Source organism: Podarcis vaucheri, assembly GCF_965113315.1.
Source record: "Podarcis vaucheri genome assembly, chromosome: 7".
In the NCBI taxonomy this organism is placed as follows: Eukaryota; Metazoa; Chordata; class Lepidosauria; order Squamata; family Lacertidae; genus Podarcis; species Podarcis vaucheri.
The window spans coordinates 51974250-51988627 of NC_138765.1; the positions used below are offsets into that span (position 1 = coordinate 51974250).

The following is a 14378-nucleotide window of genomic DNA, read 5'->3' on the forward strand; positions in this document are numbered from 1 at the left end:
GACACAACATTGGTGTGGAGGACTTTGGAGGCTCTAGATAAGGTGGGATTAAGTAGTTCAGGGGCTCATTAATCAAGAGGAGGGTGCTTTTCAAGTCCCCAAGCTCTGCCTTGACGTGGGTGGGAAAGAAAAAGGGAGGCTTTGCAGAGACTGAAGACTGAATAGCCCACCACAGGGCCTCTTTAATACAAATGAGGGCTGGAGCAGACACAATCTCATTCCAGGGGGCTGCTCTCTCCCTCCCTCCCTCTCCTCTACGGCCACAGCAGGAGCGGGACAGTGGCTTGCTTGCACACAAGGCTTAGGCTGAAGGCATTCCAAAGTATGATGTCAGGCTGTGCTACGTGGGGGTTGAGACAAACCCAGCAGGGCCCTGGCCCAGCGTGTGGCCGATCACGGAGGTCTCCAGGGGCTTGAAGCCCAAATTGTCCAAAGGGATCCCAAAGGCTGTGAGCTTGGCCTCGTACGTCCGCAACAAGTCATTGTGGGCCTGCAATGGGAGGCAATTGCAAGTTGAGGAGAGGGATCAAACATCACATACCATAGCACAGCCACCTAAGGCAACTTCTCTTGTCTATGCTCTGGTAATGCACCCATGGCAGTGGCGGCTGCATCCGTATTTCTCCAAAAGGATGCAAGAGAGCAGAAAAAGGCCAACTAAAATGGTAGCAGGCTAGACCATCTCAAGGAACAAATGCTTAGAACAAATTTGTTAATTTAGAAAAATGGGGCTGAAGGTGAATACAATGCAACTTGGTAGGTCAGATGAAGCGATGGCTAGTACAACATTTGTCAAACCCATCAGCCGTTCACTGAGATGGGTAGGCAGTGGGCATTAGAAAAGACAGGGGAAGTACTTATTCACATTTCTTGGCATTAACCTATGGAACTCACTGCCACAGGATAGTGAATTCCTGCTAGCATAAATGGCTTTCAAACAAGGCATAAGTAAAAGCCAACTGCTAGCGAAAATATATTTCCTTCCTGGGTTGTGTCTAAAGAGACCTGCTCTCTACATTTTGCCCCAACAGACATTCAAGTACAATTATAGGGTTCTCCTCAGCTGGAGCTCTTACCTTGCACACTCTGGCTAGCTCGTACTGCAGATCCTTGATGGCATTGTTTTTCGAATCCAGCACATCCTGTGAAAGAAGGTTGTTTGGGCATTAACACATCAGGCAAGTGAACTGGCCCACAAGGGGACTAGTCAAGGCTCAGCCAGAGCTTTTGGCCTTTCTTAATGGGCCATGACAGGCCTATGCAAAGTTAGGTGCCCTTCTGCAGCACAGTCTCGTGCTTGGCTCTTTCCTTTCTGCAAATGCTGCATGCTGAAAGTCCTAATCTGTCGGTTGTTGGCTTCCGTGATTTCATTAGGCAGTGCCAATGTATTTCCAAGCCTCTCTACGGCCATGAGGTTTAGAAACCTGCTATTACAAAATCAGGTAAAACCCGAGATTCTCATGGGTGCTGAATTTTGTATACAGTGCTGCATCCCACACTTGGCATAGCAATCACAGTGGAGCACTCCATCTACAAACAGGAGCTAATGCGCCTCTTGCCTCCTTGCACAATTTCCTCTTTGTGACTCAAATTAAGGCTCATCTGCGTTGCCCGCCGGTAATGGGAGATGAGAGCTGTGGGCTGGCATTTCTGCCACCAAGCCATTTTTTCCCCTATTTGGCACAGGAACTGGTGCTACAATACCCAGGGAATCCCCTGTGGATGTGCCTCCTGCGCAAGCAGCAGCTGAAGGTAGGAATGTGGGAGGCCTGGTGGAAGGAGCAGCTGCCTCTGGGAAGAATCTCCAGTTACTGGCGCCAGCCGTGCTTGGAATGTGGAAGCTGCTAACTAAACCCCCTTCCCAGGCTGGCCAAGTCACGGGAGATAACTCTGTTTCCATCCCATCAGGCATTTCAGAGACTGGACAGGACAGGAAGCCTGAAGAGTGAGGAGGCCACAGAGGTCCCTATGGTGGAGAGCCTCCCTTGACTCTTGGGGCTGGGAACACAGAGGGGAGGGGCCCTGGCAGCATGATGGGCAGCCCCTGCTCCCCAGAAACAACTTGGCGTGCCAGGGGAATGCTTTGAAAGTGCAGATAGCCTTGCTGTGTACCAAGGCGCTGTTAGAGAGAACCCAACCTTAGCAAAGAAAGCGGGCAGCTAGGAAATCAGCAACCAGGGAAGCCCCATGGAGTGGAACGAGTTGAGAGAAAGCTGTGTGGCAAGTGATCCCCAAGCCACGCTTGTGTGGCTAGAAGGTTCTGACAGTCCCAAGTGGCTGCAGGGAGAGAAGGAGGGAGGCAAGGAACCGAGAAGGCAGCCAGGAGCTCATTTTCTCTCTCCCTTTCCATCTCCGTTGGAGACTGAGCAGCAGAGCAGGAAACACCGCCCTGGCAACGAGGGCACATTGCCGCTTCAGTTCCCACAGTTCTCATGCTGCAAAGGGGCACGTGTGCTCTGTGTACTGAACGGATTCTGGGACCAGAATAAATGGCACATAGGTTCAGCAGATTTGCATGCAGAATCTCTTCCAACTCCACCAGCCAGAGGAAAAAGAAACTGAAGTCTCTGACCACTGGAACTTCCCCTTTCAGTCTGGCTCCTGCACATTTCCCCAGGCACAGCACCCTCATGCCGAGTGTATTCTCACAGCCAGAAGCACAACAGACACTTGCTGACTGCTTGTGCATTCTATGTCCCAAGAAAGCACCAAAGAGGCTCAGGTCAGATAGGAAGGGAAAGCATTCCCCAGTAGAGCAATTCACCCCACCACTGGTTCAGTCACTGCTGCGAGGGTCCCTTTTGCCCACAGTACTGCCCATGTGACTGACTTCTATAGCTGCTGCTGGAAACAAACACCTCCTAGCAACTTCTAGCCAACCCGAGGCAACTGGAGGCCAGTTGTGTGCATGTGCATTCAGAACCTGCTTGGCAAATGGAAATGTTGGTACAGTGGTACCTTGGGTTATGAACTTAGTTCGTTCCAGAGGTCCGTTCTTAACCCAAAACCATTCTTAACCTGAGACGCGCTTTCGCTAATGTGGCCTCCTGCTGCCGCTGTGCCGCTGGCGTGCGATTTCCGTTCTCATCCTGGAGCAAAGTTCTCAACCCGAGGTACTACTTCCAGGTTAGCGGAGTTTGTAACCCAAAGCGTTTGTAACCCAAAGCGTTTGTAACCTGAGGTACTACTGTACATGCTCTGATTGTTTGGAGGGCTGAGGCAAAGGCTTTTCATGCTGGTGGGCCTCTTGTGCACAACTAAGGGCAGCTCCTCTGAAATACTGCGCAGGCCACATTCATTAATTGCCCCTGAATGAGGGGGAGTGCTCAGAGAAAAACTAACTTCCCCTTGTCAGGTTGGGCAGAGTCTCTTATTATAGGATGGCTCCCTGCACTTGCCCACACCTTGAGCCCCTGGCAGCTCCCTTTTAGCCAGTGCACCTTTCTCCTGTGCATTGCAAGGTTTTACCTAGATCTTGCCTAATCCATCTTGGTAATATGAAACCCAGGGACAAACCCCATCTGAAACAGCAGCAAGAAGGAATCTGACCAATTGTTCTCATCTGGCTTGGGAGCTGTTTGTTTAACTGAAGGGTATTAGAAAAATATCTATAAACTATCTCTATAATCCCCATGGTGATTAGAAGCACAGTACCTCCAGCTTGCGGGTGACCACACTGAGAGCACCGGGATCAAGGTTGGTGGCAGCCAGGACCTCGTTGAGCTGCACCTCCTTCTTCTCCAGGATGTTGGAGAGGCCGAGAAGCTTCCGCTCCAGCAACAAGTTCTTAAAGCCAGTTTTCTGCTGCACCTCATTAATGGCTTTGGTAAATTTCTGGTACAGGTCATCTCGCTCGTCCTGCACCTGTGCAGACAACCATCAACCCCAGAGTCAAAGAAAGCACTGCTCTGAGCCTTGGCACAGACTGGGTGCTCCATGAAGCCCCTAAACCAGGTATTCTGTCTGTTAATAAGGCGCTTTGGGTTTTGGTGTGTTTTGCTTGTCCACTGTGAGCACACGGGAAAGGCCTGGAGATCAGTGGTGGAGCACATGCTTGGCATACAGAATGTCCAAAGTTGCATCCCGCACATCTCCAGGGAGGGCTTGGAAAGGTGAAGCCTTGAGAGCCACTGCCAGTCAGTGCATCGACCAAGGGTCTGGCTGTGTATTTAGGCAACTGTCTATAGTCCTAACATTCATGCGTTCTTCTTCCAACTGTCTATAGTCCTAACATTCATGCGTCTTCTTCCAAAAATAAAAAGCCAGCTACCCAATGACAACAGTTGCCCACCCCCTCTGTCACAAACCAACACAGATTAAAATATGTTGCAATGATTCCAAAAGTTGGGACTTTAGTGAGTCACAGAGGGAGGAGCAATGCAGAGCTCTGAGGCAGCCCCTCAGGCTATTAGGGAAGGCAGTGGGAGCTGCAAGACAGGGCTGGTGGTGATTAGGTTTTTATCAGTTAAAACCATCCTCTTGCATTGTGCTATATGTGCATGTATGTGTGCATGTGCGTGTGTGTGTGTGTGTGTGTGTGTGTGCGTGCGTGCATGTCATGCAAATGCCCACCCACTGCCTTGCTGTGCTCCCATATGCTGACCTTTATCAGGAAGAGTCATGCCCCTGTTTTCAACCCCCGGCCTTGCAGCAGTCATAGAGGGCAGCTCCACAGAAGCCCCTAGCACGCTTGCTTGCCTCCTCCTCAGGAGCCAGAGAACTGAGGAATCTGCAGCAACCTCTTCCCCCCATTTCAGGGACAGAAACAGACCACCCAGCAAGGCATGGCAGACTAGGCCATGGGCTTTAAGCAGCCTCAGGAGAGCAAGAGAATGATGCCTTTGGGGACAGAAAGGCCTCCTTTCTCTCCCAATGCACTTTGCAAGGATCTGTGGGGGGAGGAGGGATGGGAGGCAGCCTGACCCAATTCTTGTTAGTAAGAGACCCCCTCATTAAGATAGGACCACTGCAGCCAGTTTTCAAAGGCAGCTAATGAGGTCTCAGATCAATGCTGAATGGCACGCAAACCTGTCCCCATGTCTTAATGAGTTATACTGAAGAGAACCCCTCCCTTCCATCCCCCCCCCCCCGAGGAAAGAAGATTCCACCTAAATATTAGGAAGAACTTCTTGACAGTAAGAGCTGTTCGACAGTGGAATTTGCTGCCAAGGAGTGTGGTGGAGTCTCCTTCTTTGGAGGTCTTTAAGCAGAGGCTTGACAACCATATGTCAGGAGTGCTCTGATTGTGTTTCCTGCTTGGCAGGGGGTTGGACTCGATGACCCTTGTGGTCTCTTCCAACTCTATGATTCTATGATTCTATGATTCTATGATTCTATGATGTGAGCTGCCCCTCTCCAGTATCATAGTCCCCACTTCTTTAAGTCATACTGATGACCAGACCAGACCAGCAGTAGACATGCTGCTGTTCAGACAAACACAAAGTCCAGCTGCTCAAGCAATCCAAAAGAACCGCAAAAATTTACCCAGCTAATTTGGAGATGACAGGGAATGCCTATTGCAGGCAGTTTTGGCTCAGACTTGTCCATCTGCTCTAAAGGTCTCATCAAGAAACAACCAGAACCACAGAATTCTCAAGGCCCAATGGGTGGTGGGTGGGTGGGTGGCTATATAGACCTCTCTACCGGATATCTACAGAAAATGGGCCCATCTTTTTCATCTTGTCCCACAACCCATCCATCAAATCCAACCCTCTCCCAACTCTAAGTTAAGCCACAGCACAGCAGTGATTCTTGATCCCTACCCTGATGAACCTTTGCTGCAGCACCTCATGTTCCCACTGGAGATCCTTTAATTCCTTCTCGGTGACTTTCAAACGGGCATGTGTGTGCTGGAAAGGGAAGAGAAGGAAGTTAAAGCAGCTGCACAGAGTTCCTAGGGCACAGAAGGGACTGATGGGTTTTGACCTCCAAACCAGACAGTGCAAAGGAGAAACTGTAAGAATGGGAAAGTACTATGTTCCTCTATCTGCTCCACAGGGACTGGGCATCATTCAAGTCTCTCATCCTGGAAATATCAGCTCAGGGGTCTCTTGCCCCCAACTTCCAGCATGTTTCATGATCCTTATGGCCCCCTGCCTTCCTCTTCACATAGTAACTCAATTGCTCTGCAGTTGTATTTTGAATGCAGTTGAGTCTACTTTTGATTATGGCAAAACTGTTGTGCATTCAGACACACCAACAACTTTGGTGGAGTGTGCAGCATCAGAAGGGAACAAAACCTAAAAAGACATCTTTGGTTGTGAGTAGGTGGCTGCATGTAAAATCACGAAACTCTCATCTTGAAACACTGATAAAAATAAAAAGCAAAGTGCTGGACAACAACTAGAATGGAAGGTGCAGTAGCATTTGTCTAGACTCTAAATGACCACTGTTAGCACTGAAGGACATCACAGAAAGGGTGGGGCCTAACTCTGGAAATAAAGGGCACATGAGAATAGAGACAATGCAAACTGCGATCAAAAGTGGAAATAAAAATCTGTGGCATGAAAGTGGGCTGGTGCAGAAATAGCCTAGTGGTGTTCACACCAAACTAGCAGAGAGTCAGTCATACTAAGTAACCCAGAGTTCATTGGCCAGGACACTCAGGAAGCAAAGGTGAATGCAGAGCCCTGGGACTCACATGCAACATGGCCTTGTCCTTTTCATAGTGCGCCAGTTTCTTCTGCAGCTCTGCCACCTCTTCACGGGCTCGTTGCAGTGGCTCCACCAGCTTTTTGTTCTGCAGCAGCACTTCAGCCATCTCCTTCTCCAGATGATCCTCCTTCTTCTTCATCTCCTCCATCTGCTCCTGTACTCCAAGACACACACAGAGAAAGGAGGCTGTGTGCCTCTCAGGTCCTCAAAAACAGGCAGCCAGCCCCATCCCACCAGTCCTGACCACCTGTCTGGAACATGCTTCCTCAAACCTCCCATGGGACCCACCACCACCAAGGCAAAGAGAAACAACAGCTCTGAATCACCTGAGGATAACCAAGGATGCACCCTGACTCATTTGACTGGCCCACTGAAGTGAATGGAACAATTTTCTAAACAAACAAGGTCGCAGTTGACATATAAAATATAGAAACAGACTTTCCCCCCAAACCAGAATGGTTCGTTTCCCCAAATGGGAAACACATGACCTTCAACTACAACAGGGGTTGGTCCATAGTGAGATGCACAAGAGAGGAGCTCCAGGACTCAAGGTATCCACAATGGCAAAGCAAACAAATGCAACATGTAGTGGCTCTAAAGCAATGGCAGTACAGAAATCAGCCAAAGCAGAACAAAAAAAAAACAAAACAAAAAACATAGAAAGCCCAATGAACACCATCCACTTAGACCTTCCACTACCTGAATCTGGCAACAGGCTGATTTAGGGATGGTGTCATGTGGTGCATGTCTTTTACCTTGAGGGTGTTGATAAGTGCCAGGTTATTAAGAGTGACATCGTTGTAGTAGTTCTTGATGTCGCTGAAAGCCTTCTCGTGATTCTTCATCAGTGTGTTGATCTGTCCATTCTTCCTCTCCTCAATCTCATGGATTTCAGTTTTCCTGCGCAAGTCTAGCTCGTCGCGTAGGACCCGCATCTTCTTCTCATACTTGGCCTCGATCTCTGGGGAAGCAGCACCCAGGGCAGACTGAGTGCTCTACTAGGCAAAAAAGTGACAAGGCTATGCATGCCTCTATCTGTGGGCTGTTCCTCTATGCTGTGTGGAAGAGGAGATGGGGCAAAGTGTTCTCCAGCTCCAACAAGAGGGTGAAGCAAGACTCTAGGCTGACTGGAAAATGTTGTCACCCAAAGGCACTGGAGGTGCTCAGACTATATACAAACAACTCTGAGCAAAGGATGGGCCCATGGAGCCTGGTATTCTACAAAGCTCCCAGCAGAGATGGAATACATAGAAGGCCTAGCAAATGGCACTTCTGTGCCTAGCTATTTTGACACATTTAATTTGATGAGGAGCTTAGAACTGCTGTCAAGTTCCACCTTATAATGCATGTGGCATTTCAAGTAAGTCTCAGGCCCTGCCCTCGGAATGACTGCAAAACAGACAGGAGCTGGTATGCAAGACAGGTCCTACACAAATCTGTGCTCTCTATCAAGCTGCTACTTAGCCTCAATTACACACAACATAGAGCGGACTCATGAGATGGGCTTTACACACCATTGCTACAAAGTCACACACATATACCTTCCAGAAGAGTGAGACTGTGCCATAAGGAAGCAGCTCCCTTGTCACTGCATGTGAGAGAAAGGGCGCCCAAGGGATGAAGTGACACTGTGGCCCACTGATCCTTCCTTGGGCACAAAGATAGCCTTCCCTTCTGAACCCAAACCCTTCAGCTTTTGGTGGCGAGCCCCAGAACTGACCTTTCACCTGCCTCTCAAAGTCATTGCGCAATCGTGTTATGTCTTCTTGTTGTTTCTGCCAAGATGATAAAACTGGTTAGTGACAGATGTTGCGTATACTCCTCCCTAGCTCAGAAGCAAAGCTAAGGCTGGTTTGCTCTGGAGGAACAACTGAGGTTTAAGAACCACCACCCCTCCCTTCCCACCCTCACACCATGCACTCAGCAGAAGTTGGCCTGAGCCCAGCCCAGCAGCCAAGTCCGGCATCACTTTAGACATACCAGCCGAAGGTTCTTCACCACCATCTCGTTGGACAGCTCCTGCTCCTTCAGCTCCACCTTCAAGGTGCGCATGTCCTTACGCAGTTCCATCTCCTGGGACCGGTGATCCTTCTGGGCCAGCTTCATAGACACTGTGCTCTCTGCCTTTAGCTCTGTGATGTTGTTCTGGTGCTCGTACAGCAGGTGCTTCACCTTCTGCTTGTAAACCTGAGACAAAAGGAAGATGAGGCAAGCGTTGGTCCTCATCGACCAAGGTACTCTCTTTTGCAGAGGCCTGAGTAAATGAGAGGTACTTGTGGCTACTCAGGGGAAGGGGATGGAAGTCAGTTGAGGTGCCCCAGCCAGGGGTGCCAGACCAACCAAGCTGGTGACCAACTCTGTCTGCAGTGCTGTGGCTCCAAGTTCATCAAGTATCAGGAAGTGAAGAAGATTCAGGAGCATGTGAGCCTCTATGTCTTTATGCCAAAAGAACAGACCCTTCCAATGCCGTAGCCATTTCCCCACTTTCCATCCACAACATTGCGGGGCTGCCCAAGCCAATATCTAGCTGCTCAACCACAAGTGGAGGCACCATGGGTTGCAGAGCGCATGTTTCACAGGCAAAAGGTCCCTAGTAAAAGGTTGTTGGGTTAGTACCAATGGGAAATGTTTTATTTTACTTAAATACATACTCCATACAAAGCAGCTCATGTTTTTATCACTCACCTGTTAGGGATGCTAGCTGTGATTCCTGCACTGCAGGGGGTTGAACTATATAACCCTTGGGATTCCTTCCAGCTCTACAATTCTGTGATCTGTGAAGTCCACAGGCTCTTACCTTGATCTCCACCTGGTGACGCTCTTCGGCTTCCTCCATCTCACGGTCCTTGTTTCGTAGTTCAGCCTTCTTCTCATCCAGCTGCCGCCGAGTGATCTCCCAGAAAGTGTGGATCTTGTCTCGCTCCAGCTGGAAGTAGTTGCGTTCTTCCCGCTCACGGTCCAGCTCCTCCCGGATGCGGCCCATGTGTTCCTCCAGCTGCAAAGCCAAGAAGAGGGTCAGCCAACAGTCGGGCTGGAGCCGAGAGGAAGGACTGGGAGCCCACCATCGCCACTACTGGCATTGTGCCTTTTCTGACAGTGAATTCCAAAGCTTTTACTTTTTCTTTTCAAGCCAAGGTTTTCCTGTGAACTGGCATGGGAAGCATGGCTAATTTCAGAAAGGGTGCAACTGTTTCATTTCAGAATGCATGATAAATAGGTGAATGAATTATCTGGTTAGAGAGAGGCTTGGCTGCATGAGTCTGTTGCTCTCTGGAAGTGGCTAAATCAGCTTAGAATGTTTAGGGCAGTCTTTGCCAACCTGGTACCTTCCAAATGTGCTGGTTGTCATCTACCATCAGCTACACTGATGGGTTTGCTGGCTGGGGTTAATGGGAGATGCAGCCCAAAACACCTGAAAGGCATCAGGATGGCAAAGGCTGTTCCTGTGCAATATTCTCACAATACCTGTACCCAAAAAGTAAAATGGAACTGTGAGCTTAGCTATATTGAAGAGGTGCCTAGTTTTGCTACCCTATGGAATGCAGAAGGATGTAGTAAGGAACAACATGGACCCCTGGCAAAATAGTGGCTTCTCCCAATGCTGGTCCTCAGTGCTGTAGTGAAGTGTCAGAGGGATGGAAAGAGTGTACCTGCAACAAGCCAGCTGAGGGACTGCATGACTCACACTTGGTCTTACTCCTAGCCAGGAAGGTCGGAGATAATGAGGGTAGGCCAATCACCCCATACATCACTCCACCCCAAAATGAGAGACACCTTGACCATTCTCTAATGTGATACAAGCCAGGGGTGGGAAACATGAGTGGCCTGCAGGGTGTTGCTGGACTACAACTCCCCTCATCCTGGGGCTGCTAGGAAATGGAGTCCCCTAAATAACTCTAGGTTGATTGGCTTCCCTCTTGTTGGCAAGAAACCACTTTGCATTGTAGTTTCTATTTCCCATCCACACATTTTTAAGAATATACCCCCTCTGTTGCCACTGCAAAGTGACCCCCTTCTCACCTGCTCTTTGGTCATGCCCTCCGGGGAGACAGCATCCACCACAGGGCTTTTTGCACCTTTCTTCTTGCCACCTTTCTTTTCTCCTTTCTTTTTGGGAGCCTGAATAAACGTGGTAGTGGGGGAGAGGACAAGAGAGGAGAAGAGAGCATCTTCAGTGTGATGGATGAAGTGGGGAGCCAAAGGAAGGACGGAGCCTGTGAATTCATGCTCATAACCCATTTGGGCAATGATGAAGTGCCGTTTTCTCTAGGAAGGGGATCCACGCATCCCTCCCTCTCTCCAAAGGACAAATGGGTTCTGGCTGCCAGCACCTACTTGCCTGTGCAATTGCTCCATGGCGTTGAAGAGGCACACTTGTAAAATAGGGGTTGGTGGTGGTGGTGAGAGCAGTGCTTACCAGGGCTCAAGGCTTATATTTGGGCTTACTCTTGGCACGCGTAAGGAAGAGTGACGAAGGAATGAGTGCCCCTGAGCATGTGCAGAGTTCGGTCTGTCGCTGAGCACGTCCAGGCCCCGCGCTTCTGGGGTGGAGGGTCGGGGCCTCTTGGCGGGCAGGAGCCCCAGCACCGCCCAGGTTTTGGGGGAGCCCCCCGGGGCCCCCTCATTGCAAGCGCGCCCCACTTCCGGCCTCACCATGGTGGCGACTGAGTCCCCTCTCCGGCTGCTGCCCAGGCTCGGAGTCGCCGCGTCTCCGAGCAACCGCCGCCCCGGCCTCGCGAGAGTTCCGGCTCCGCCGGGCCCGCCCCTGGCAACGGGCCCCAGCCCTAGCAACGGAGGCTTGCCCGTTGTCAGCCTCATCCTCGCTTGCAGCCTTTGGAAGCTGAACTGCTCCTTCTTCTGACTTGGTAGTAAGCCCTATGGGACTCTATGGGACTTCTAGGGCTGGGAAATGGTGGAGGCAGACCTTGCCAGTGATGCAGAGCAAAGCAAGGAAGGCTTATGACTCAATTGGCTACGACGACGACAATAGCAATAAGAATTCATTGAGGTCTAGTAAGGGCAGCTGCCCACCGCCGCCGCCACCTCTGCGGGTTTCCTTGCAGTTTCAGGTGGTGAGCTCTGTGGGAGCAGGGAAGCTGCCTTCGCCGCCTGTCCAACCCTACAAGGCACCATGGAAGATGCACAGTATGCATAAATGTATAAACAAGCAAGTCGTTTTTATTGCTTTTAATCACAGTCCATTGCAACAAAATACAGTGACAGGAATAGGACAAGTATCAAAACATTAGAGGTTTAGATCAAGGAATTACCTGGACCATTTGCAGATGCTTATTGAAAATATTTGCCCATTGCTAATTTTGCTGCAACTGTGCTTTAGAACTAGGGGACCTCCTGGTAGTGTTGTCTCCTGGCTGCGTTGCCTTTATCCACTGACTATGTGTGACTGGGGCTGATGGGAGCTGGAATACTGAAACATTTGGAGGGCCACAGATTCCTCATCCCTGCCCTATGCCCCCACACCCTCTTGAGTAACCATCAATTTGAGTCTGGGATGCTGGAGCTCAGCCCAGAAAAATGTCCACTGAGAACAAGGAAAATGCCTCTGGGTATGTGCAGAGCACATTTCTTTAACCACTAGGTAACCTGTTTCTCAGTCGCAATCTGAGATTAGGAGGGGCTATCACCAAGCTGGTGGTAGGGGGAATCAGGAGGAGGAGCAGAAAGTGTCTGAGCCAGGAAACAGGATGATGAGTGATTTAGGCAGAGGCAATGAGAGGAGAGGAAGGTGGAGTCCAATTACAGGCCTCCTCAGCTTTGCCTGCTGAGCTCTGGAAGTTTTTTTTAACTCCAAGGGTGAAACAATGGCCTCACATTTAGCCTTGACCCCAAGGGCCTTGTGTTAATTACCCAGAAGCCCCATCCTCTACCTAATTGCTTGGTTGCACAGGCTAAGAGGCTCTGTACACCTGTGCACCCCTAGCCCACGGGGGGGGGGGTCGTCTGTCATGGCATTGTTCCCTCTGGTACTGATGGTAGAAGCTATTTGTGTACTGTACACAGGATGGACCACTTGGACCTCCCCAGAGAGGCCAGGAACATGCAGCTCCTGCATTAGCCAACCTTTCCAAACCTGGTTTAAAGCTCCCATCACCTCCAGCCAGCAGAGCTGCAGGATGCTGGGGGTGATGGGAGCACAGCTGTGCTGGCTGGAGTTGACAGGAGTTGCAGGTCAATATATCTAGAGGATCCAAGCTGGGGGAGGCTGGTCTTGACCCTAAGCGAGTAACATTTCTTGAGATTCATGTGGTGAGAAGGAAGGAAACGGGTAAGCAAGCAAAATGACCCCACCAGTGAAAAAGGGTGGCCTGCTGCTTCACACAGCTATGTGGAGAGCACTTCTGACAGTGTGCAGAGTGCACCTGAAGGGTCAACTAATCAACCATTATTTTATTGAGTTATTTGATTTGTATTTATTCTATGGTGGAACTAAAGGATTTCTGACAGAGGCTGGATTCCAGGAAACATTGGGACCCAGTTGCCTAGCTTAGGATGCTCTGCATTGCCTATGGCACATTGATTCCCACTATTCGCTTTCACCCTGAGCCTGCTAGAGCAGTGTTTAGACTTCTGCCTTGTGCTTCGGTCCTGCACAGATACCTTGTTCCAGGAAGACAACAGCCAGGGGGTTTCTCCTGTTGGCATTGCTTAATTGGGGCTTTCCGCTTGGATTCGCGCCTGGATCTGTTTTTAGAAGCTCTTGCTTGGGGGTGGGATGGAGTAGAGTGGGGTGGGATAAAGAAAATGGAGGTTTTGTAGCCAGAGACTGGAATAAAAGCCTAGTGCAGCTCAGCTGGCAGAGATGCCAGCTTCTCTGCACTCCCCACTGGGGACATGGGAGGTGCAAAGCGCGACTGATGAGAAAGAAGCTTCTCTGTGGCTCTTCCAGAAAAAAAAAGAAAAGCAAATCTCCATCTGGGCTTGCTGGTTCCCCAGGGATACTGAGCCTGGTGGGAGACAGACGGTTCTTAATGTCTACACAGAGAAGTGGTGCTGTCCTAGGGAGCCCAAAGATTTATTGGGGGTGCAGTAAATTCGTAATAGGAGCCTTGCTGGATGAGACCAAAGGCCCATCTACTCCCACATCCTGTTCTCACAGTGGCCAGCCAGGTGCCCCAATGGGAAGCCCAGAAGTGGAACATAAGTACAACAGGAGCTGTCTCCCCACCTGTGACTCCTATCAGCTGCATCTGATCCTGTACACGGCCATCATCAGCAGTCCTGGATAGCCTTATTCTCTATGAATTTCTTGCAGTGCTCAGTCTGATGCCCACCAGGCATCATCCTCGTTCCATCCTCAAACCCACAACTCCCAGTCCTCCTCTGCTGTTGCCCCACCCAGCAACTGAAATGCTCTGGTAGACTGTCCCTGAAACTGGAGGTTTTTCCTTCTTAGCAACAGACTTCCCCATAAGAATGTCAAAACAAGGCTATGGTTCTGGGTCAGACTAAGGGCTGTGTGGCTTCCGGGGTCCTCACAAGAAAGGAGTGAAGGCCGCGCAGCGCCCTCTCCCCGCCTCTCTGAAGGAGGCCTCTGTCTCTGATCCTCCCTGGCCCTGGGTCCCGCGGCCCCGCTGCAAGCCTGCCACCCAGAAGGTCCCTTCCCCTGACTTCAGCGGGATGCGGATTGCGCCGGGAACTCTGCACGTGCTCAGGGGCGCTCGCCTTTTCGACGTTCCAGGGCTCCGATTTCGCGAGGCGGTCGG

At 50.4% G+C, this 14378-nt stretch overlaps 1 protein-coding gene across 4 annotated transcripts; it reads right to left on the bottom strand.

Moving 5' to 3' along the window:
- Positions 1-151: 151 nt before the first annotated feature.
- Positions 152-11401, bottom strand: DRC4 (dynein regulatory complex subunit 4). Of its 4 annotated transcripts, none has more exons than XM_082233316.1 (11): positions 11308-11401; positions 10675-10773; positions 9452-9649; positions 8635-8841; positions 8375-8429; positions 7410-7615; positions 6641-6808; positions 5763-5849; positions 3655-3864; positions 1077-1142; positions 152-490 (listed from the first exon to the last, which is right to left on the bottom strand). In XM_082233316.1, the coding sequence occupies exons 1-11, from the start codon at positions 11308-11310 to the stop codon at positions 341-343; spliced, it is 1449 nt and encodes a 482-aa protein (XP_082089442.1). In that variant the 5' UTR covers positions 11311-11401; the 3' UTR covers positions 152-340. The 4 variants fall into 4 exon arrangements, with proteins under 4 accessions (XP_082089442.1, XP_082089444.1, XP_082089443.1 ...); XM_082233318.1 differs by lacking the exon at positions 11308-11401 and adding an exon at positions 11072-11299; XM_082233317.1 differs by lacking the exon at positions 11308-11401 and adding an exon at positions 10994-11299.
- Positions 11402-14378: the final 2977 nt, after the last annotated feature.

Coding starts and splice junctions, on each gene's coding strand:
- DRC4 (XM_082233316.1), bottom strand. Junction 8,430..8,634: donor TGGTGAAGAACCTTCGGCTG/GTATGTCTAAAG, acceptor TCATCTTGGCAG/AAACAACAAGAAGACATAAC. Junction 5,850..6,640: donor AGGACAAGGCCATGTTGCAT/GTGAGTCCCAGG, acceptor TTCCCTTTCCAG/CACACACATGCCCGTTTGAA.